At 38.3% G+C, this 24,771-nt stretch overlaps 4 protein-coding genes across 6 annotated transcripts; 3 read left to right on the forward strand and 1 right to left on the reverse strand.

Annotated features, from left to right (window-relative positions):
- The first annotated feature begins 734 nt into the window (after positions 1 to 734).
- On the forward strand, positions 735 to 2,262 carry LOC116256415 (transcription repressor OFP16-like). The gene has a single exon (XM_031632777.2). The coding sequence runs from the start codon at positions 906 to 908 to the stop codon at positions 1,740 to 1,742; it is 837 nt and encodes a 278-aa protein (XP_031488637.1). The 5' UTR covers positions 735 to 905; the 3' UTR covers positions 1,743 to 2,262.
- Positions 2,263 to 6,704: 4,442 nt separating this feature from the next.
- On the forward strand, positions 6,705 to 10,363 carry LOC116255651 (factor of DNA methylation 2-like). Of its 2 annotated transcripts, XM_031631537.2 has the most exons (4): positions 6,705 to 7,174; positions 7,474 to 7,681; positions 9,529 to 9,738; positions 9,900 to 10,363. In XM_031631537.2, exons 2-4 carry the CDS (start codon positions 7,673 to 7,675, stop codon positions 10,164 to 10,166), a joined length of 486 nt encoding a protein of 161 aa, XP_031487397.1. In that variant the 5' UTR covers positions 6,705 to 7,174; positions 7,474 to 7,672; the 3' UTR covers positions 10,167 to 10,363. The 2 variants fall into 2 exon arrangements, with proteins under 2 accessions (XP_031487397.1, XP_031487398.1); XM_031631538.2 differs by having other exon boundaries at positions 6,705 to 7,681.
- A 2,808-nt stretch (positions 10,364 to 13,171) lies between these two features.
- On the forward strand, positions 13,172 to 15,811 carry LOC126410135 (uncharacterized). The gene is made up of 3 exons (XM_050078297.1): positions 13,172 to 13,662; positions 13,827 to 13,895; positions 15,541 to 15,811. Exons 1-3 carry the CDS (start codon positions 13,505 to 13,507, stop codon positions 15,809 to 15,811), a joined length of 498 nt encoding a protein of 165 aa, XP_049934254.1. The 5' UTR covers positions 13,172 to 13,504.
- A 3,959-nt stretch (positions 15,812 to 19,770) lies between these two features.
- LOC116255701 (uncharacterized) lies at positions 19,771 to 22,987 on the reverse strand. 2 transcript variants are annotated; one of them, XM_031631610.2, is made up of 3 exons: positions 22,196 to 22,987; positions 21,925 to 21,973; positions 19,771 to 20,984 (listed from the first exon to the last, which is right to left on the reverse strand). In XM_031631610.2, the coding sequence occupies exons 1-3, from the start codon at positions 22,309 to 22,311 to the stop codon at positions 20,703 to 20,705; spliced, it is 447 nt and encodes a 148-aa protein (XP_031487470.1). In that variant the 5' UTR covers positions 22,312 to 22,987; the 3' UTR covers positions 19,771 to 20,702. The 2 variants fall into 2 exon arrangements, with proteins under 2 accessions (XP_031487470.1, XP_031487471.1); XM_031631611.2 differs by having other exon boundaries at positions 19,771 to 20,965; positions 22,196 to 22,986.
- Between the last annotated feature and the right edge of the window lie 1,784 nt (positions 22,988 to 24,771).

Below are 24,771 nucleotides of genomic sequence, written 5' to 3' on the forward strand. Positions count from 1 at the left end.
GAGATCTTCTCGATTTACTGATAGCATTAATGGTTGATGTTTTCTGCATTTTTTCTAAAATTATTCAGCTCCCAAGAACGCTGGTGTCCGTTGCCTCACATCTGTCCCTTAATTCAAGAGCTTGCTTTTTATTCAAATTTAAGCATGTTTTTTTAATCAAATTTTAACCCACTCTTGCTCATATTTACTACAAGATTAATATATCTTAAAAAAGAAAATAGACTTTAAAATTCAGTTGTCATGTGAATATATATATATATATATATATATATATCTATATATATATATATATATATATATATATTACACTGCCATTATATGCTAGAAGTTGCTAGACAGTTATAACGTTTGCTAGGAGAAAACAGTTGTCATGTGAATATTAAGTGATGGCTTGTGATGTAGCGATTGTTCATAGTGTTTTTAAATTGATTATTATGCTTTTTAATGATAGTTTTTAAATTTCAGCACATGACATATATATATATATATATATGTATATATATATATATATATAAAGGAAAAAAAACTCAATTAATTTCGATAAATTGTTTTTTATAGTAATCAATTAATTTTTTTGAAAATTAGCCGATGGCGAAACTGGCGATGACAGAATTTTCAACTTTTCACGGGATCCTCAAAACTCTCTCCCTCGCACCCACTAAATAAGAAGACGGGTGGTGAAAAAACCAAGGGATTTACTATTTAGTATCCTCTCTGCTGCACCAACAAGGAAAAGCATTTAATAACCGAAAACTGATTTCAATTTCGCCTCATTCGCTCTCTCTCTTATGTAGCCACCAATTGCCGCCACCACCACCACCATAATCGCCGCTGACACAGAAGTGCCACCACCGTGAAAGCCATCGGGCACCACTTCTCAGAAGCCGGAAAACAAAGGAGAGAAGATGCCAAATGCACTCCACAAGGCTCTCCAAACGTACTTCTCAAGGGCAAGACGAACGGTTCCACCATCGCCGGACAATCCTTCACCCACCACAACGGCCTCCTCAGGCAGTTCCAATGCCTCGTGGCTCTTCTCAGCCTGCAGATTCCCAAAGACACCGTCCTTCGCTCTCGACAGGACCGCCGATCCGGCTGACGGAGTACACCACTTCAACACACTCTATGTCACGGACGACTCCGACCACCCACCGGAGTTCACGTCAAATTCCGGCAGCCAGTCGAGCGGGTTCTCAACAGACTCGGTCTCGGTGGACATCTCCCTGGACCTAGCTAGCGCCGTGGCCTCCGAACGCTTCTTCATCGTTCCCGGGACGTCTAATTCCATTCTGGAAGATTGCACCGGAGAGACGCCGGCTAAGAAGGTGTCCTCGGAAACCAAGACCGCGCTCGTCGCGGATGGCATTGCTGTAACGACGTTTTCGCCGGACCCCTTCGTCGATTTCCGGCAATCCATGCAGGAGATGGTGGAAGCAAGAGCGCAGGAACGAGCCGTAGATTGGGAGTATTTGGAGGAATTGTTCTTCTGTTACATGAAGCTGAACCATCCCCATGATCACAAATTCATCCTGGCGGCATTTGCCGACCTCTTGGAGAGCCTCGGCGTCAGCCGCGAAGTGGGCGATCTGACAGCCGCCTGTAAAACGGGCGTAATCTGCGACGCCGTAACAGGGGCCACTGCAGTGAACGGGAGGAGGAGAAGGAAAGGCCATATTCAGGGTGAGAAATCTGACGGTCGGACTGTTGGCGGTTTGCGGACGGGAAAGTCCTTGGTGTCATAATCTCACGGTGTCCAAATAATCCGCAGTCCTCATTTTCCGGCCGAAATTACGTTACGTGTTTCCTGTCTTCTGAGCGGCTGCAGTTCCGATTCCTGTGAAAACTGAAAACCCATACAAAAACGAAGAAGAAACGAGACTTTTGCGGAATCTACCGAGTCGCCAAAGCGGTTCATAATTCTCTACCGAACAGTCGAGCCAACGTGTACTTTGGTGGAGTTTCCCAAGTAACGAGTGTTCCCGTACCGTATCTTGTCACTGAAAATGAAACCGGCACGATTTCATGACTTTTGGGTGTTTTAGACGACAAAGTTGCCGGAGAAAAGCGGAAAGGCGGAATTCCTCGTCGACGAAAAGAAACTCGAGGTGGGTTTTTCCGGTACCGGAAAATTCAGGGAAGACGGTGAGATTCATTTGGCAAACTCTTATTGTGTCGTTTTTTTTTTTCTTTTTTTGATAGATATTGTATTAAAATTAGTGCCGGGTGGCGTGAACAGCGCCTGAATAGGTGGAAATTAATTTTTTTATTTCCATTTCCACATTGCCGTTCGATTTTTCACATTAAAGAATATTAATTACTGTGGCATCAAACGTGAATCCCACTTCTCGTCACATGGAACGCAAAGAAATAATAATTTCATTTGGTCTGCCTATCTTTTCTATGGACACCTTAAAGAATAGCACGTTACTCCCTAACTCCCGCATGACAATAATGGCCCTAATCATTTCACCAATTTCTCCATGCAAATTACGGAATGAAACGGCATTTGTTTTATATTTACAACTTGGTGGTACTCAGTGTACCAAGAATTTGCAAGAGTCTGGTTCCTATCTTTTTCATGAAATATTAACTACATTCATATTAATCGGTTCCATGGCATCGGAAGATTAAAGTTTCAAGATTTATAGCACAAGAATCAGCAGTGGGCTAGAATTCATGAACTTAGGGATTTACAAGCATAATTCCATGTACCATGTTGTATCTAACTCCAATGTGTAAAAAATGATATAAAATTTCTGCACTCCATGATGAAGAACTCGCTGAAGAAACCATTCTAAGCAAAGGTGTGCAATAATCTGCAGTCAAATAGATCGGTCGGCTCACATGCTACCAGCTGCAAATTCTTTTTCCACAATAAATAAGGGTAAGCTGTCTGCCTTGACTTATTAAACAAACATTCGAGGTGGCAACAGAATTTGAGTGCGCTCATTAACTTCATCAACCCTTTGTACGTTGTGATTCCAGTTCCATATATATATATATATATATATATATATATATATATATATATTTGTGTGTGTGTGTGTTGGTACTTGGTAGGTACCAGACAACTTGAGTAAGGATAGAAACCAGACCTCTTCAATTTCATGTTAAAAAGTATTTAAAACAAAATATGAACATTCTAATGTGTTTATAAACATTAAATTAATATAAGTCATGTTTTAGTTCAAGTCATATTGTAAAAAAAAAAAAAATTGATCATTATACTTCCAAAATTTGATGGTAGAAGAGCCGTTCATTTACTACTAAAAAAAATTGTTCAAATGATAAAAACAACCACTCTTTAGATAGTATCTCTAATATTGGATTAAAAAAAATATTTTAATAATTAATGTCAATGGGTTTTGTTTTTGTCTCTGGTTTTTACCAACCTTCTTCTCTCTCTCTTTATATATATATATATATATATATATATATATATATATATATATATATATATATATATATATATATATATATATATATATATATATATATATATTCTTTTTGCTATTTCATTTATTTTTTTCCTTTTTTTTTCTTGATATATGATCATTTTTCTTACCCTAAGCTAATTTTCAATTGTATATAGGATTTGTGGATTTCTTCGTTCTCGTTTAGACAGTGAAATCTTGCAGCCTCTCATGGCATGCAACCGGAATAACAAAAATCCTTGAACCTCTCATAGCCCACTGTCGATGTATTGCATCGAGTAGTTTGTTTAATCAATGCATCTAGTGGCTATGAATTAGATAGAGCTCAGGACGGCCCAAAGATTTCAGCTTCATATATATATATATATATGATCGGTTGTTAATGGTATGATGATTTTATAATGAAAGATTCTTAGTTTTTAGTCACACCGCACATGACAGCTGAGGTCCTGTTTGATCCCAGAGAAACAAACGCGGCGTGAGAAGAAATGCAGAATAATAACATGACCGTCGATTGAAATGCTGTGCTCTCTTTTTTATTGGCGGCCACTTGTTTCACACCAAGAATGTGATGTTCAGTGTTTGGAGAGACAAAGCGACAGCCCTCTTAGTGCTGCAATTTCTTCAACTGGACCGCCATTAGAGAAGTCATGTGTTCTTCACTGACAGACGATGGCGGCAGATTCCGGTTTCTAGTTCGATAGGATCCAATTATTTGTACAATACGAAGGCGGCCGGGCCTGGATTGAACAACAGTTATGCAACTACATTTCAGAACTTGTATTTTCAGCAGGTTTTCGATCGTCATTTTGGTTCTGTTTAGTGTTTATGGAGATTTGTAACCTGGATTTTACGATCAAAAGTACTTGCAATATGGCTGGAACTAGTGAAACGGATCATATTGCACATGAGATATGGATATCAATCTCGCCAATGGAACTTGTTTGTTAGTTGATTCTGGATTTGTTTCTCAGTAAATCATTTAAAACCGTGTACTCAACGGATCAAGGCATGTCTTTAATCATATTCACTTTTCTGATATTCACATATTCAGATTTGAATTCGGATTTGAATTCAAATAAAGAAAATTCATATCTGAATCCGAAGCCCAATTTTACAATCCAAATCAGATTTTATATTTATATCTGAATCCGAATTTTGAATCGGATTTTACCAGTTTTCAGAAATTGAATAGCATTAGATACATGATATTTGTCTAAAAATGAATCCGATCTGAATCCGATCAGATATATATGCATATCCAAATCTAAATCCAATCGGATGCCATTTATTAAATCCGTACCCAATCCAATTTCTTAATCGAATGTTAATTTTTTTTCATATCCTATTCTTTCAAATCAAATCAATCAGATATTCTATTCAAATCGGATATATTGACATCCCTAACTCTCATGTACATATTGACATGCGCAATGCAGGTGAGACTCTGTCAAAATGGAGTTAAAATTCTCTTAGTTATAACTGGGCAAGACACTATAGTGTCAATCGATCCAATTCGGATCAGATATCCGGTCAAACTGCTCCAAAAATCAGAGTAGAAAAAAAAAAACATCCAATTAAGTAAACAGATCGGATTTGGATTTAATTAATAACATCCAATTTGGATTCAGGCTCAGTTTTTTAGTTTTAAAATGATATCGAGTTTCCATACTTTATGAAACTTGGTTCTTGACATATCGTGATGCCGTTCTGGATTCAGTTATATTTTACAAGTCGGGTAGGATTCACATCAGATTTCAATTGTGAATTTGAAGATCATATTCGAACATGGTATAAACTTTTCATAGTTCTCATCGGCATCTAAATATGTGGCCATTCCATATCAGAATTTCTATTTCTGATGACAGTTCCTTATGCTAGGTAATCTTGATATAAGGCAAAACCAATTATGTTTCGCACACACTAACACATCTTCCATGTTATTGTACACACTGGCCCTCTTTCTCTTTCCCTTTCTGCCTGTGAGTCTCCAAGAAGGAGGAGGCACTTTTGAGATCTTTTGAGAGACAAAAGAGAATTAAGTTCTTTGCGACACACTAAAATAGTTTTGGCTATAATTCTTACAATAGCGGCCTTAGCTTTCAATATCCAAAAAAGAAACCTAAGTTTCGAAAGAAATTTATATAACAGTAATAAGTACCTGAACTTCAAAGACCGTAGCTGTAATTAGAAAAATGATATTTGCAGATTGGCATTCAATAAGTTAATTGGGTCATTTGATATCACTTGCTTGCTTTTGCTTAGGGATACAATTTGGCAAGTCAAACTCTGTTTGGATATGAATTTTGCTGGTATAAAAATCAGATCCAAGGCGGGTTAAAAATGCCTCTGAAAGAGGCAGGCCATATGCTAGGACTGAACATGTCCAACTCAAAAGACTAAGTTTTCCAAATATTCATTTCCTTCGAGGGCACTAAATCATCTCTGGCGGATGAAATGGGGAACCGTCGACACATGCTACGCTTTTCATATAGCTGTTCTCATAACCAGTCGATATTGATTAGGTGAATTCACAGTCAAACTCAGACTAGGACTCATGTGAATGTAGTGACAAGTATTAAGAATACATACAATTTGGTTTGGGTATTTATCAGATTTTTTGTCAGAAGGAGCCGGACTATCAGGTGTGTGTATATATATATATATATATATATGTATGACCCGGTTTCTTTATTAAATATGTATAACTAACAAGGACAAGACCAAAACAATTGCTAAGATGCTGTTACTATTTCATCCAAAGTTCAAGGTGCGGATAAAACTAAACAAAAGTTGATTATGTTTTGTTTTTAAAAAATTCAGTAGAAGCCCGAGCTAACGCTCTTTTGCTTATCATCAACCCATACATTTTCACGGCCACTATTTCGGTAGCACTTGTTTTCTCAATTTTGGGGGAACAATTCTCAAGTATATATAAGACTGGTAAAATGACACTTTATTATTATTATTAATATTGTTATTACTGCTATCATTGCTACTATTATTACTGTAGCATGAATATTTGGCATGCAAGCATGTCAAGAACGTAAATATGATTACTGATGCACGTCCACACTTTTCTCTTCACACTGTAAATGTATCACAAGTCTACACTTTTCCATGCATCGAGTTCGTTCTGCATCTCTATATATATTGTCAATTTACTGTAAGAAATATGTTCTTGAAAGGAAAAAAAAAAAAGAAATCTTCCTGCAAAATTTGGAGATATTTGTTCTCGCCGATAAGTTCCCTCTTAAATGATGCCGATTTGATATGGGTATGGATGATAAACCGATGAAGGAAGGGAAGGAGAGGTTGGGTGGGGGACAAGGCGGTAGTGGTGTTACTGGTGTACAAGAAGAAGCAAACCAAGAAGAAGCAAAGAGCCCGTTTTACGTCTCCCTCCAGCGTTCCCCTATGTCGATACGAACTCCTCTTTTACACGTCGCCGGTGCCATGCACGCACCAAGGCAACGTCCTCCTTTTCTCCTTCCCCAAATGGAATGGTACAGCGTTCCTCCCACTGGGAACCTCATCACCTCACCCACCACTCCCATTCAGATACTGCCCGCATCCTCATTCTCATTTAAACAATTCAATTCCTGCTCTTCTTTTCAAGAACAGGCTTCAGTAGACTTCTTTTTGACAAATGTTGGAGTGAGGGAGAGCACATTTCGCCCGACTCGCCCCTTTCCCATTGCGACGTCCGGTGGTGTCCGACGGCAGCCGGCGACGGAGAGGTAAGTGGTTTTAATTTTCCGATGGTAGAACTTAGGTCTAGGGTTGGGGTTTTTCATTAGGGTTTTGGATTTTTCGATTTGGGGGTTTTTTCCGTCGTTCTTCATCCTAATCTCTTCTTCTATGCCCTATGGACATTTTCTGATTTGGGGGTTTATGCCGATTTGGGGGTTTTTGTCGATTTGGGGGTTTCTCTACTGTTTTTGCCGATTTGAGTGTGATTTTTCATTTTTGTGTAAATGGAGAATTTGTTGTATGCTTGTATTGTTTTATTCCTTTAAATTTATGTTCATTATACCAGATTTGGGGGTAGAGATAAAGAGATTGAAAGGAAAAAAAACAAATGATGGAATATGTGGAAGTTGATGATCTTAGAAACCAAATGCAGTCCATGAGGAACCTGTTGCAGGAAAAAGAAATTGAGCTGGACGACATGGATCAACTGCCTCTTAACCAAAGAGCGGATTGCAAATGATGAATTACAGGAGGCTCGAAAAGAAATGATAGTTGTATGGATCCTCTTTCCTTTTCTTTAGCATACTGTTATTATGCTTACTTGTTTTGATACATCGCTTTTTGTCTTCATTATCTTATATGTTTCTATGCTTTACTGAAGTTTCAGTTGTATGTAATAAATATAATGTAATATAGATATATAGTGGAGTTCTATGTTGTTGTGTGCCGGATGTTGTTAGATTATTAAAAATTAAAAATTTAGCATTAAAAACAGTCGCCAGATGATGTTACTGGTGGTTTACAGTGCAGCAACGATTCTTGGTGTTTTTAGCAGTGATTATGGTGCTTTTAGTGATGGTTTTTTAATTTTTGACCATCTTGTCCGGCACATGACAACATAGAATTTTCCTGGACATATATACAAATATTTGTATATACACATATAAATTAGAGCCACGCCTTGCACCTATGTTCTTAACAATTGCCCTGCAGTATCCACTCCCATGTGATATAGGTTCCTGGTGTCCTCTGCCCTTTTGTTTTGTATATCGTTTTTTCTCTTTTATGTTTTTTATCTTCCCAAATAGTTGTGAGGCATAGTGTACACAAAGACATAGACACACATAAAAAGGATGAGGCTTTCAGTCCAAATTGTTGTGTCCAGAGCTGACAAGGTTTTTAGTATCAGGAACATTGTCTTTGCTAGGTAAGGGCGTAAGGCCTTCAATGGAGTGGTGTTGGTGTACCTTTAGTGAAGAGAGCATGACAATGGAATGCTTATGCCATTGAGTCTTCCAAGGAGCATAACTAAAGTTATACATGGTCCAAAATAACCAAACAATGAAGTTTGCAATGTTGGATAAGCACACTGTGTAAAAGAAAATTAATGAAAATTGCAGCTGCACTAACATCGATATAAGGAGGCATAATGTTGTTAGATGATTAAAAATTAAAAATTTAGCATTAAAAAACAGTCGTCAGATGATGTTACTGGTGGTTTACAGTGCAGCAACGATTCTTGGTGTCTTTAGCAGTGATTATGGTGCTTTGAGTGATGGTTTTTAAATTTTTGACCATCTTGTCCGGCACATGACAACATAGAATTTTCCTGGACATATATACAGATATTTGTATATACACATATAAATTAGAGCCACGCCTTGCACCCATGTTCTTAACAATTGCCCTACAGTATCCACTCCCATGTGATATAGGTTCCTGGTGTCCTCTGCCCTTTTGTTTTGTATATTGTTTTTTCTCTTTTATGTTTTTTATCTTCCCAAATAGTTGTGAGGCATAGTGTACACAAAGACAAAGACACACATAGAAAGGATGAGGCTTTCAGTCCAAATTGTTGTGTCCAGAGCTGACAAGGTTTTTAGTATCAGGAACATTGTCTTTGCTAGGTAAGGGCGTGAGGCCTTCAATGGAGTGGTGTTGGTGTACCTTTAGTGAAGAGAGCATGACAATGGAATGCTTATGCGATTGAGTCTTCAAAGGAGCATAACTACAATGAAGTTTGCAATGTTGGATAAGCACACTGTGTAAAAGAAAATTAATGAAAATTGCAGCTGCACTAATATCGATATAAGGAGGCATAACCCCTTTAGATCGTGCTCACTTATGTCTTGGCACTTAGCAAATAGTCCCAATATTATTAGCATTTCAGAAAGGTACTTAATATAATAACACAATGAATACCATGGACCAGTTGTTAGGCATTGGAGGTGTTGCAGCAATATTTATGAAAAAAATCCATTTCCTGAAAGAATTTTGTTATGATTGTACTGCTTTTATTTATAGATTTATACTTCATTTTCTGGTTATTATTGTGTAAGCTACACATTGTCTGAAAACTTTTGTTGGACCATCTCTTAAGTTAAAGTTGCTCCTATTGTAGGGTTTTGATGAGTTATTTAGCAATCGTGCTCATATTAGAGTTAGACGAATGGGTGAGCTTGATTTGAAGGCCTTCAAAGAGGAATGCAAGAAAAAGTATCCTGAGGATTATGAAACCAAAGCAGCGGAAATAGCCTCTTCATGGGATGTTTTATTGCGAGACCCAAGTTGGTTCCCCTTCAAAGTGGTCCAAGAGGGAGACAGTTGTAAGGTATGGAGTTTAGATATTGTTCTTTGGCCCTATTTTGAATTTTTATGTTTGTAAGTTAGGACTTCAAATTTATAAAAGGTTTATTCTTTTCTTGAAATATTATATAAAAGTGGTAGTAGTAGATGCGAGTGAGTTTCTGATGATGAAATTGTTGCTGACAGGAAATCATAAACGAAGACGACGAAAAGTTAAAAGAGCTGAAAGCCGAATGGGGTGAAGGCATATATGAAGCCGTGGTGACTGCCCTTAAGGAGCTTAATGAATACAATGCAAGTGGAAGGTATCCTGTTAAAGAACTTTGGAACTTCAAAGCTGGAAGAAAAGCCAGCTTGAAGGAAGCCGCCCAGCACCTCATCAAGTCCTACAAGTTGCGTAAGCGCAAGAGAGGAGAGTGCTTAGAACTTTCTTTTATAGTTGCCAAAAGATAGGCTCCTGCTCTTTTTGAGCACGATCTAAAGGGGTTATGCCTCCCTATATCGATGTTAGTGCAGCTGCAATTTTCATTAATTTTCTTTTACACAGTGTGCTTATCCAACATTGCAAAGTTCATTGTTTGGTTATTTTGGACCATGTATAACTTTAATTATGCTCCTTTGAAGACTCAATGGCATAAGCATTCCATTGTCATGCTCTCTTCACTAAAGGTACACCAACACCACTCCATTGAAGGCCTTACGCCCTTACCTAGCAAAGACAATGTTCCTGATACTAAAAACCTTGTCAGCTCTGGACACAGCAATTTGGACTGAAAGCCTCATCCTTTTTATGTGTGTCTATGTCTTTGTGTACACTATGCCTCACAACTATTTGGGAAGATAAAAAACATAAAAGAGAAAAAACAATATACAAAAGAAAAGGGCAGAGGACACCAGGAACCTATATCACATTGGAGTGGATACTGCAGGGCAATTGTTAAGAACATGGGTGCAAGGCGTGGCTCTAATTTATATGTGTATAAACAAATATCTGTATATATGTCCAGGAAAATTCTATATTGTCATGTGCCGGACAAGATGGTCAAAAATTTAAAAACCATCACTCAAAGCACCATAATCACTGCTAAAGACACCAAGAATCGTTGCTGCACTGTAAACCACCAGTAACATCATCTGACGACTGTTTTTTAATGCTAAATTTTTATTTTTAATCATCTAACAACATTATGCCTCCTTACATCGATGTTAGTGCAGCTGCAATTTTCATTAATTTTCTTTTACACAGTGTGCTTATCCAACATTGCAAACTTCATTGTTTGGTTATTTTGGACCATGTATAACTTTAGTTATGCTCCTTTGAAGACTCAATGGCATAAGCATTCCATTGTCATGCTCTCTTCACTAAAGGTACACCAACACCACTCCATTGAAGGCCTTACGCCCTTACCTAGCAAAGACAATGTTCCTGATACTAAAAACCTTGTCAGCTCTGGACACAACAATTTGGACTGAAAGCCTCATCCTTTTTATGTGTGTCTATGTCTTTGTGTACACTATGCCTCACAACTATTTGGGAAGATAAAAAACATAAAAGAGAAAAAACAATATCACTGTAAATGAGAAAAGAAATGAAGGAGAGAGAAAGAGAGAAGGTAAGAAACAAAATAGTGCTATGCTGAATAATAACTCAAAAAATTTACCATTATAACAATGCAATGGCTGTGATGTGGATACGACTACTTTTTGACAAATTTCATCAGGACATCAGACCAAAACATGCCCCATGACCAAGAACATATTACAACTGTAACTTGCAAAAAACTTAAAAAACACTGTCGTATCAGTCCCTATATACAGTAAAAAATTAACCAACTAATTTTGATACTTTATAACTCACAAGCACCTGTATAGCTTATTCACGTTCATGGTTCATGAAATATGTGCACTAAGTAAATATAAAAGATTTGGACACTAATTATGAGTCATTTAAACAACATGATCAAGCAAATTATTGCAAACTGGGTCCAAAGATCTCAAAACATGAAAATCCACTTCCATGTCTACCACTCATTATTGTACGCATATTCAATAATGATAGCAATAGACATAGTAGGCAGAGCCTTTAGCAATCTAGAAGCCAGAAGAAGAATGCGATTAAAACTTTTTCATTTTTAAGCTGTTCCTTTTCAATTTTTAAAACTTTTTCATTGGATTCGCTTGCAAGTAGCTTTATAAGAATAGCACCTCATCAAGTCCTGCAAGTTGCGTAAGCGCAAGAGATGAGAGTGCTTAATGGAACTTGCTTATTTGTAAATGTCAGGACAATCCTGGTGATCTTGTGGAATGTGACTGCCTGACTGGAACGTAATGTTGAACAAGTTGAAAGAAGCGACAACCTTTATGACGGACACAAGTAGGAATAACAGTAGGAAGCAGTCATGTTCTTTTGAGAAGTAATAAACATGTTTTGCCGTTTACATTTTAATTGTGCTGCCGTCTTTACTTCTGTTATATTTTTTCTTTCTCGGAAGAAAGTACTGTAAGATGCATTCGGCATCTTTGAATGAATTGAATTGAGGTGCTTATCAATGTGGATGCGGTTGATTGTTTTGTTCTCTAAGGTTGTAGTATTCTGTCTTGTTGCCGTTTAGATCCTCAGTATCGTTGCTGGAAGCCTGTGCATCGAAACGATGCATGCAACGGCAATCATGGAATAACTTTTTTCCTTCTAAATCCAAACAACCGATTTTGCCGTTTACCATCATGGACGTCATTTATTTCTCCTCGAGGCTCCCCACTTGCTTCTTGATAAGGTAGTGCAAGTGGGATTAGGCGGCTCTGTTATTTATTTTTAGTTAGAGCATGTTATCATTTTCAGCAATAGTTTCTTTCTTTCACACCACTTGGTAATGTTTTGTAGATAAATTCTATGGAAGTGAATCGTATGCCTGGTTATGTTACATAATTTCGTGAACTATATGGTTTCAAGATGTTCAACCATCATTTAATCCTTCTTGAAGGGTGCTGGAAACCGGCGCTTGATATGTATTTGCAATTCAATTCAGTTATTTTCTCCCAAGAACCCTGTTTAATGTCTATTTTCAATGGTTGCTAGAAGACCTCCAAAATCTAGTTGCAACTTGTAATTATCTAGAAATGATGGTAACAGAGGCCAACCTCGGGATCAATGCCGTTTCTTATTTTATTATAAATGGCCGTCCGTTGTTAAAGGTTTAAGCATCCTCTTATTACCTGTTCCTGCATTGGTACATTGAGGTGGAGGTTCTTAATTTCATTAAATTCTTGAATTTTGTTCTATATAATCTTGCGTTTACAAAGTTTTTCTTCGTCATAACTGATGGATTTGCAATTAGCATTTGAGAGAGGTTGAAAGCTAGAGCTGGTTTTCCCTCTTGTTGTTCAGAGGGAGTGATGCCTTCCTCTCTGATGGATAACACCTCCTTATCAGTTGTCCCTATCAGAGTGCAGAGGCCCATCTTCACCTATCTTATGGGAATAGGCCAACAGAGTGTCATTTTGAATCGATGCGGCTACTCACCGCCAGTCTATGCCTCGACGGTGTAGGAGTTGCATGATCTTCTCCACACTTTCCAGTTTCCCCGTTCTCCGGAATGAAGCCGCCCATGGCCTCCACTCTAGAGACTCTTCCACTACTCCCCACCACCATCGGCACCACTGCCCACCACCCGAAGAATCACAACCACAACCCGTCAATCCTTCTCCTGGAGAAGTGCAATAGCATTAAGGAACTGAGACAATTCATCAGTGTATAGAAGAAAGCGGAATTGAGCTGAATTTGATCTTGGAAAATGCTCTACTTGTTACGTACGCTACTTGTGGGAGAATGGATGAGGCAGCCAATATTTTCGAGAAGATGCCGGTCAAGGACATCATTTCTTGGACGGCCATGGTTACTGGATTCACAGACATGGGGAAGGTGGACAAAGCGAGAGAATTGTTTGATCAGGTAGCTACTCTGCAAAGGGTTTATTTCAGATTTTCGTTTTCTCCAGCATCTTTTTCCTATTTCGTCTTCTTCCTCAACCCTCTTCCAATGCCCCTGTTTTCTCTCGGTTTTTGGGTTCAATATGTTTGCTTTGGTCCTTACATGCCCTTTGACATGGTCTACAGGCAGCCAGGAGGAAGTCTGGCCCAACCAGTCTGCCCCAACGATACGTGGAGTGAAGAAGTTGCTCGTCGGTATGTGCAGTTTCCCCCGTTCTCTGTTTTCAATATGTTTGCATTTGCCTTCCTCTCTGTTTTCAATATGTTTTCAATATGGTGGCATACCCTCCGGCAGGCTGCTTTCGATAGAGTGATCACAAATTTAATTTATGTTATTTGTGAAAATTAAGATCGAAGTGTAGATGCTATCGCCTCACTTTATTCTTCAATTGCATAGAAGAAAGGTGCCCCTTCTAAAATGCAGAAGCAAAAGAAATCTGCTTTGTTGTTGATTCATTGGGATCCTTTGCGTATGTATGTTTATAGTTTTGTGATCTCCTGGCTGTGGTTTATAGATAGATGGAGGTAGACAACAGGTCTCTTTGCTCCTTTTAGCCTTTAGGTTTGTTTTTTTTTTTTTCCTCTGATTTGGGCTTTTGTCGAAGCGACTATTAGGTAGGAATTCTACTTCATTCTACTTCCTTCTGATATATATTCCTTTAGTTTCGTGATAATTTGGTTTCATTGTCTTATGTTGCTGTTTGTTTTTATTTGTTGTGTGGATTCTGAGCCACACTACATTGAAATTTGTCATGGTTTCCTTTCTGGTGGGAAGATAATCGGCTGAACCTTTTTGATCGAGAAGTGTTCATTAGATCTATTAAAATATGAGAAGATGGCACATTTGGGTAGTCCTTTTTTACGGCAAAACAATGTGTTGTATGTGGAGAATTGAATTTTGTGGGAAGAGCAAGTGATATGGTTGTACGGCACAACCATATGCTTGTGAGTAAAGGGCTTGGAGAGGGTGAAAGTAGTTTTAGACGAGTTGCAAGCTTGTGAATTTTATTTAACATGACCACCTAGGAGTGGCTTTTTTTTACCTTATGGATTTGATATTAGCTACCCCACAATGTTCCAAGTCCACTTCACCAATGCACGCTTGGGTGGAATCATTTGTCGGATTTTGTGTTATTTAAAAGTGATATCATGATTAGCAAATTGCAATTTTGTTCTTGTTATTTTAATAATTTTGTGGTTTATGACAATTTTTTGTCACATATATTATATAAATATTATTAGTATTATTACAATAAATTAATAATAATAATATTAAATACTCTCGCCGCACCGCCGCACCTAAATTTTTTTAAATGTGCCGCGCCTGCACCCGCACCCCGCACGTTGGTGACATAGATGATTAGTGCATGCAATGGTGAAATAACGTACAATGGCACAACCGTAAGACTTCGACAAGTTTCGAGCAAATGACGAAATTCGGGTCGTTCTTGCCGTCTTCCTAGAGATGGGACATTTTTGGACGGTGGAGAAAACAAAAATAAAAAATAAAAAGGACCGTGGACGGTGGAGAAAAAAAAAATAAAAAGGACCGAGAGAAAAAAAATGCATAAAGAACCCTAAGAGGTCGTTTGATGGCTAGGACATTCGGAATAGGACATCCTATGTAGTTGATTTTTTCATCAAATGCTGGACACAGGCTGGACACGACAGACGATTGGACAAGAGAAATAGGTGAGCATTGATCTGCGACGTCGAACAGAAATAGCTGAGTGTTTCCTTCTTTTTTGTTTTTGTTAATCTTTGCTTCCCCTACCTGCCCATTGCCCTTCCCCTCTCCGACGGATTTGGGTGCCCTAATCAGACAAAGTTTGATCTTCAGAAAGAGGAGAGCATTCACAGCGGCCCCTGAGCGTCATCATCGTGCCTACTCTTCTCGACGTCGCAAACTCATCTGCTCCGACTTAGCAATCGTCCTCCTCTACTCGACAATGCAGAGCCCTCTGCTCCACCTGAGGAACCGTCGCCGTGCCTCCTTTGCTCTGCCAGAAGAATCGGCACAGGTGACTACATTGAAGATTTTGGGTTTTGCATTTTTTCCTTGTACAGTGCAGAGATTGATCGGCACAGGTGCTCTAAGTAGGACTGTCTGAAGAAAAGTTGGAAAATGTCTTGTAATGAAAGCATGAGATTTAACGTGGTTTTTCACTACGGAAGGCCACCAATGGCCTTAAGGATCATAGTGTTTGATTTGATATTTATACTCTCTCTTTACAATAATCTCTAAGGATATCTTTGATTTTTTTACAACTCTGGGTAGCCAAATTTCTTTGGTGATAGCGACGCAATTATTATTTTTGTTGGTTCCTTTATTTTTATAGATATCATTTCCTTATAGGTTGCAAAATTGTCATCAACAATAATAACATTTATTTTGTTGAGCAAAAATACTTTGCGTAACATCAATATTGTTAGGTAACATCAATATTGTTAGATTTGATATTTAAACTCTCAGTTTACAATAAGGTCAAGAAACTTAATTTTTTTTGCAAATTTAGGTGGATGACATGATCGTTGATAACAATGTTTTTATTATTTTTTATTACATCTTTGCTTTCATAGATCCAGTTCTCTTATAAGTTGTCACATTATCCATGACAATAATAATATTTCTTTTATTGAGAAGATTTTTTTTACAACATTAAATCATTTGCATGACACTCTCCATTTTTATCTCCAAGACATGCTTGAAAAATCCAGGAGATCAAATTTGATATTTTAAATTTCTAATATAGATATTTGATTACTAACAAGATTTCAAATTATTTAGTCAAAAAATTCGAGAATTGCATCATAGATTCATAATTGTTGATTTAAATCAGCGGGAGAACGATCGATTTATGGGAATAGAAATTCAAAACGATCAATTTATGAGAATAGAAATTCACACGACATAAACCTCTATTTTAAGGGAAACGACACATATAGAATTCACAGACATAAGAAACTAAAGGTTTTCTTTCAAAAGAACAATCAAAGAACAAGACACCACAAAATGCACATCAAACGTCCGGCCAGTTTGAGTAAAGAAGTCTACTTTGGGTTTGCTCTTCACAAAGTAGTAAAGCTTCAAATGGGTTTCAGCAATGCATATTGCCAATACAATGCAATGAACCCATTAAAGGTTCAATTTGCCTAAACAATTACAAAAAGTTCAATGGAAATTAAAGCAGCCAACATCCCACTAGCCAAGCCCAAAATCTAAACTCAAACTCTGTCCAAGTGTACAAGGGATGCCAGCCTCCACACGTGTGGTTCGATATTTTATACATATTTAGCACTTAGTTCCTTTGGTTCATATCTTTCATCTTGAGAGACTAAGAGTGTGTTTCACAATTAACCTTAGATTTTAATTCCAAAGCTGATCTGGCTAAGATCTCTTTTAAGTGAGATGCACAGTGGAAACAAACACTGGATTTTACTACTACGTGAAAAAAGAGGATTTGTTTCTCAAACACTTATGGCAAAAACATCGGATTTGAGGTTGAATGGGATGAGGTATGTCCTTAAATTCATGAATCTGAGATTCTAGCGATCTCAAGTCCGAGGTTACCAAACACTCCATAATGGAGTTCACTTATTGTCAAACAGAAAAGTTTTTATTCACCAGACAAACAACATTCACGTAGTACACAAAACAAAGTACAAACAATGAAGCACTTTATCTCTTATTAATTTGACATAACCTACTTGGAGAAGCCCAGTAATGTTTTTTGAATTTCTAGATCATAGTACATGGAATTCTACTGCCTTTGTGTTCAAAAGTTGACTGGTATATTGAGTGCTATGATTAAAAATAAGATCCTGCTGCATTGATGCCTTGACTTGAACAAACTCAGCAAATTTCATACTCGTTTGGTCAAATCAAGTGCACCACTTTTAATTGCGTCCTCCTGTAAACTTATGAGGATGCGAGTCAACTTGATGCAAAATAACTTCAAATGCCAATTAGTTTAGCCTAAGTGCGATATTAGGCAATAAAATTAATAAAGTTGAGATTAATGATGTTAATTGAAATTAAACACTTAATGGAGTTGGTAATGGCTGAAGACTCAACTTAGCTCAGACTTGCCAAGTTCATGGTGCGTAGTCGGGTATGAGGTGGCTTACTATGTCTAGTAGTCACCGGATTCACTTTGGTGGACTTAGTTGAGGTTGGTCGGACAGGCTTATCTGGTTGGGGATTCAAATTGTTACTTCACCCAGATTTTCTTCTAACATATGTACTTTCGAATTGTCCATGTTTGCATGTTGTTCTTGGAGACGTATTAAGTGTTTAGAGGACATTTATTTGCAACTGATTTAAAATCCTTAGGATTTGCCCACCCCCACCTTTCACCTTTGCAGGCCAAAGGATACAAAAAAGCAAAAATATGATAGAAAACATTTTTTAATAAATTACCAAAAATGTCCTTCTCTCTTTTATGCACACGTGTACCCGCCACATGTAACTTTCTCTCCTATGCATCATGCTCATGGTATAAGAACAAGATGCTGTGATGTTTTGCCATGTAAGGGTTCCATTTGCACTTGGATTTGAATATTGTTGTGTTCATGATAATGTTAATTAGGAAGGAACAACTCAATATTACTGTTGTTACAAGTTAGCTGCTTCACATTTGAGCTCATGTCATGTACCCATTAACTGACATTTGCATAAATGATATTAAATACCCTTCAATAATATAGCACACACTGTTTGATGACCTTAAACTTTTGTTTCAGACATTTTAGTTCCATATTTGTTTGTATATGAAACTATTCCATATGTTTCTAACAACTATTGAGATTGCATGCAAGTGCTCTAGCAGGTGAAATGGAATAGGCAAAAAAATGTTGCCTGACCTTATGGTTTCACCTACTTAGGTGAAATTTCAATGCCAGTACTAAGGTACCTGAACAGTAGAAACTTCAATGCCAGTACTGAAGTACCTGAACAGTAAAAAAATTGTTCTATGCTTGTTTATTGTTGAAACTTTTCGTGAAGTTTGAATTAAGGTCCAACCTCTACAGTGAAATACCATCTTGCATCATACGCAAATATTGGATATTGATTTGTTGAGATTTTTCCCTGTGGCAACTGCAATGTAAATTGCTACTGAATAACAATTCACCTGACGATAGTTTTTGTACTCTATCAAAAGCTCAATTTTTTTGACATTCAAACGAAAGCAAAGTTTCAAGAAGTGAAACCTTTTTTTCTTTAACAATGTAATCCAAACATACAAACCAGATTTTAAAAGCTGGTCAAATACCGGCCTTTTACAAAACATGGGTATCATCCAAACACTATCAAAACTTAGGTTTGCTTTTGAACTTTCGTTCCGTTTTAATTTTATCATTTAATTTGGAAGAAGTAAAGAATTTGGTTCGGGAGAATGTTTCGATGGCATAAATTAGACTTGGCTCACAGGTTACCTCAACTTATGCAATCGAAGATATGTAGAGGCACCTCAACTTCATGCAATCAAAGATAAAAGAAGGATTATCTACTCAGGCCACAAAAAAAAAATAAAAATCTCAACACATGCAACCAAAGATAAAAGAAGGAATGTCTAGAGGTATCTCAACTTGTATAATAAAAGCTAAAAGAAGGAAGGAATATCTAGAAGCATCTGTCTAACATATGGCCAACAATTAAAAAAAAAGAAAAAGAAAAGAAAGAAAGAGCAGGAGCCTATCTTTTGGCAACTATAAAAACACTTGTTTACTTATGATTTATTTGACATTTGAGGGGCATTTGGTGGTTTGGTATTTTTATTGAAGAATGAAAATTTCATAATCACAATTTCTCGAAATAAAATCAAAATTTCAGGTTTTAATTTAAACAAAATACCACGGTTGTTTAATAATTATCATTTCTTAAAAACTGAGCATTTTGATTTTAAATTTCCGTGATTATGGGTATATCAAACGCTCCCTTAGATTGTGCACATAAATACAAGTCAAGGAAAACAAAAGTTTGGTGTAAAAAAGAAGAACCATTGTGCCCATGCGAGAGCCGAAGCTAACATAGGCCTGGGTGCATGGCAGTCGTGGAGCTAACTGCCCGTAACTTTTCTTTACTTTTATATATAGATCTTATAACAATTGAAACATTTTCTAAATCATGGGTTTAAAGTTAATTCACAGGACTTTACTCAAACTTAGTAATTTGTCGAGGACTGTCTCTTGCCTGCTGTCGCTGCGTCGTTAACCGATCACCTGCAGAGGGCATTGGATCTCGGCAAAGTTCGCCAGGTTTATCCACTGAGCATTAGCTTGCAGTCTTGCTCAATCGGTCCTCACAGGGAAGAGTTCTCCTGCGCCCATTCGCTAGCCTTAGGATGGGTACAATTGTGATCGATGCAGTCTTGTTGCAGCCCACATTGCTAGTTGCTCAGAAAGAGTACTTCTCTTGGTTGGGCATTCCGCCATCTTCAGAGTAGGATTGGAAGAGAGTCATGTCTTACGAGGAGGGGAATAGATCGTCGAACGAGGATCAGAAGGGCAGCCAGGGAAGAAGCAGCTGCCGATTGGGCTAGAGAGAGGAACGCATCTGCGAGGAAGGCCGCAGAGATGGGTTACATTGTTACTCGTCAGAGATTTGGATCGTCAGCCTAGGAAGAGAGGAATGCTGGACATTCTTTCCTGGAACCTACTACTTCCGGCTCTTTCTTTTGCTCGGATGAGCGGACGCCATGGAGAGACCACCATTGTGTGGATACTGGTCTTTGCTATGAAACCAAGCATATAGGTTTTGAGAAATCATTTAGGGCCTTTTGATGGCCTTAAAATGTGGAATTGGAAATATATTTCCTGGAAAAAGTGAACGGAAAATATATTTTCGATTTCAATTTTGGTGTGTGTGACTAAAAAATATATTTTCAGAAATATATTTCTGAGTTTGATGGTACACAAATATACTTCTAGATTTCTAGAAAATTAATTTTTAGTTTAATTCTATACCAAATAGAGAAAAAACCTGCAATGGCATGTCCTTTTCTAACAAAAACAAAAATAACTGAAGGAAAAAGGAAAAAAATGAAAAACTGGATTTCCCTGCAGTATTGGCATGGGATAGTAGTGGCTCAGAAGTGAGAAGTCAACCAGCTCAATTTTCTTCTTCTCTAAATCGCCCGCAGAAGATGTACCAGCAAGATCAGTTCTCTCAATGGCTACCGAATTGGTTTCTACTTCTACCACTTCTGCAGATCGCCTATTCTCCCATGTAGTTTGTACCTTGTCCAATTCATCTCTGAAAGAACCTTCAGAAGTTTCCATTTCCTGAAAATTAGTCACCAGGAATTACAAGGCACAAATTGAACACTGTTGAACGAGAAGATATGGCCTTAGGAGGAGGCTTGGAAGAGCACGCTTCACTGATATCATTACAGATATAATTTATCAATTGATCCAACTGAGATGAAACAATGACAGGACTTGTTCTTTCAGAAGGTTTGATGAATCTCAACAGAATATGTTTTAAGAAAACCTATAAGAAAATTTAGCAACTATGTCGCTTTTACAGTCTGAATTACTTTGGTTTTCCGCTCAGAATGCAGGTTACACTAAATTCTCTTTGTTAAGGCATTTAAGCTTTGTGACAACCGTCCAACCAGTCCATGCTGAGCCTGTGTAGCCACTTTCAATTCGATGAATTACCTTTTGGTTCGAATCAGAAAACAAATTTTCAGTGAAAGGATTAAAGACTCTCCTGTTAAAAGTTCTAGTGAGCAGAAACCCAGTTCGGGACTGTTCTGCCATTCTTCGGAATCTTGGATATATAAGCTTTTGTTTTTTACCAACTGCTACATTTTCATATTTCCATGTTGATCATTCACCAATTAACGGGAAAACTAAGAATCAAATAGAAGACAACCATGTACTCGAAGTAGAGTAGATATGGCCTGAACGAAACATATTACATACAAAAATAGACTATCCTGCTCTACCATTCAATCATTCCCAAGAGGCATTGCTGTGAGAAGATTTTATATCTGCCAACGTGTAGTTTAACAGCCAAAAAAAAGAAAAGAAGAATTTGACATAATAACCTATATAATTAAATTGTCTCCTCTTCCCTTCTCTCACATCCGGCCCTAGTCTCTCAAACGAGAAAAACAATTCAATGGATTCAAGAAACTCATCCCCGCCTTGACAATGCAATGAATGTTACGAAAAAAACTAAACAAGAAAACGAGAAGGAAAAGGGCCAAAACCTCACCTTCGCCAGCATCAGAGCTTCAAAAACCTCTTGTTCAAGCGCAGCCGCCCTGAATAACGAAAATCATTAATCAAAATATCTTCCACCAACAGGACGAAAACACCAGGCCTTTTTAAACTACACCCCCATTTATCAATATCTTCAATACCAACAACACGGAACATCACATTTCTTATATAAACAATCATATATCTATTCATCAAAATTTCGATGACCATGAACGTGGAAGACCAAGGAAACTGAAACAGAGACAGAGAGTTCTCCTGCGTACTTCAGTATCAGCTTGATCTGGGGAGGTGGGAATTGCGCGAGGTCCATCCCCCACTTGACTGCACGCTTCGCCTCCCTCTTCTTCTCATTTCTGCTCTTATTCAACGGCGTTCTCATGCTCTGGGAACCTAAGGCCAAGACGTGCCGTCGAGTCGGAATTGACAAACCGAGCAGAGGATGGTAGTCGGAGAAAAGGGGACGAAGAAGAAGATCGAATGATGGTCCTCGCGCAAGCCCTTAATAGAAGCCCAACGTCGCCTGATCCGCATGCGCCACCGGCCACACCGAAACTCGAAATGGGTCTGCCTCTTTCCGCTATTTCACCGGAAAATTGGTTCTCCGGCACATTGGCAGCGATGAAATCGATGGTGTTGGCAATTGAGGATGTGGAAACAGAGTGGCAGGGAGAAAGAGACTAACAAAGGAAAGAGAGGCTGCCGCTGCTACTTCCAATGTTGCCGCTGCTACTGCCACTGTTGCCGTTCCTCATCGCCATTGCCAATCGATCTGTCCCCTCTTCGTCTCCCCTTCGACTCCCCTTGGAGCACAATTTTGTGTCTTTCCCCTCTTTCTTCCTCTCTCAAACGGGCATTTTTTTGGTTCCGGAAATATGTTTCCACCAGCAAATATGTTTCCGAAAATCCATCCAACCTTACAAAAAATATTTCTACGTTTGATTCATTGAAAAAATTTTTAAAATTTGGAATTTATTTCGTATTGAACAGTACATTTCCAGGGCATCAAACGCGCCCCTAGTGCGCAATTCTGCAACTGACCGCGGATTTTGGTCCCAAATTCTGTATGACCCACTTGGTCGAAGGTTCAAGAGGAGGAAAGTTGGGAGAAAAAAGGCCGTGGCTGACCACGTTGCCGTCCAAAGTAAATTGCTAGAGCGTAGCGTGCTGCTGCTCTTGCCTATTTTCGGAGAACTGATGACGGAAGTGAAACTGCTTATGATGAAGCTTTGGCGTATGCCTCGAATGAGGGCTTTCATGGTGGTGGTCCCAATGCAAAAGTACTGGAGAAAAGATCAAGAGGGTATTAAAGAAACTCTGACATCAAATGGTAGTGACAGTAATCAGTTTAGCTCGGATGAGAATGGTTCAAACCTGTTGGTTGGTGTGCATGGTGAAAATGGTAAGTGCAACGAGACACCGTTAGGAACTTGGAGAGGAAGCTTTCAGAACAAGGGAGAAGTAGAGACGCCATATAGCGAAGTGAATTGCCAAGAATCTGGGTTATTATTAAGTAGCAAAACAGCCGAGATAGATAAACATTGTATTGGGTGAATCAACCGCATCAATCCGTGATTCTGCTGGAATGGATGTCCAAAAGAACAGCAGCAGTCGGTCAGGGGAAACTGTGATGCAGAGTCATAAGAGTGAGAGGTTAGGACCGGCGCGTTTAGATGCAAATCGTGTGTATTTTGGAACCCGCAATAAGATCATGGAAGAGTCGATGCAGGACGCTTTAAGTGGGGCAAAAAGGCAGTGAAAACCACAAAGTGCCAGTCGATCTTTCTCAAGGGTCGAAATTGGTCTTCGCAAATTTAGTTTCTTATAGAGAAATGAATCGGTCAATATATATGTCTGAATTAGCCCATAAATTCAAGTTGGTTTCGTGGCTGGAAAGTGCCCTTATTCATATTTCTGAATTTCTGGCTAGTCATGCTCAGAGAGTCGAGCCTCATCTGAGTGCAAAAGCCGAGAGTCTTGCTGCTGACTGTTGTTGAAATGGCGGATGAAGATGAAGAAATAGCGACTACGGGTGTTGACAAGTTGCTTCCAGTCGCAGTTGATTCTGTATACTTCTCTGGAGGAACACTCATGTTATTAGGATATGGCGACCGGGAACCAAGATAGTAGATCTCCTGTTTCTTTTTTAATCTCCAGAATGGAAGCGTTGGACTAATTATGTAGTTTGTTAACTTCATACATTTCTACGACCTTGTTTTGTTAAAACACATTATGATCCTGGCCACAAAAGCTGGGAAACTTGTTTATTATCAAATGTTTATGCGTTCTATGTGGTGCATAAGGCTTATCTGTACTATTGATAGGGAGATGGAAAATGTCAATGTGCATGTCCAATTACAAAATCATTATGGACGCGTGCATGTGCTGGGTATTGTAAGAGTGGGAACTGGCATACCATCCAAAGGGGGAGGCTGGCTTTCTGCCGATGTCTTTGTTGACATTATTGAACAGAAATGGCATGCCAACTTAAAGATTTCCGACTTCTTCGCACCGGTAGCACTTCCATTTATTTTATAGCCATAGTGCTTATTTTCTCTTTACGCCACATACATTATTGTGTTTGATCTGTCTGTCATTTTCCTCCTTTTCTCTTCAGCTGTTTGAGAGGAATCTGGACATCCCAATCATATTTCCAAAAGGCAGAGCTAGTGGTGAGGTGCTTGTCTTCATTGCTGTCTAATTGCTTCTGTTGATCATGCTATTTCATAGACAGTTTAAACATTGTGGTGCTTCTTACTGTTTCTGTTAGAAGGATTGGGAGTAATTTTCTTTTTATCTCTTGATGCACAAGATCTCATCTTCTGAATTTGGTTTGGAAGGT

The sequence above is a fragment of the Nymphaea colorata genome, chromosome 6, assembly GCF_008831285.2.
Source record: "Nymphaea colorata isolate Beijing-Zhang1983 chromosome 6, ASM883128v2, whole genome shotgun sequence".
Classification (NCBI taxonomy): Eukaryota; Viridiplantae; Streptophyta; class Magnoliopsida; order Nymphaeales; family Nymphaeaceae; genus Nymphaea; species Nymphaea colorata.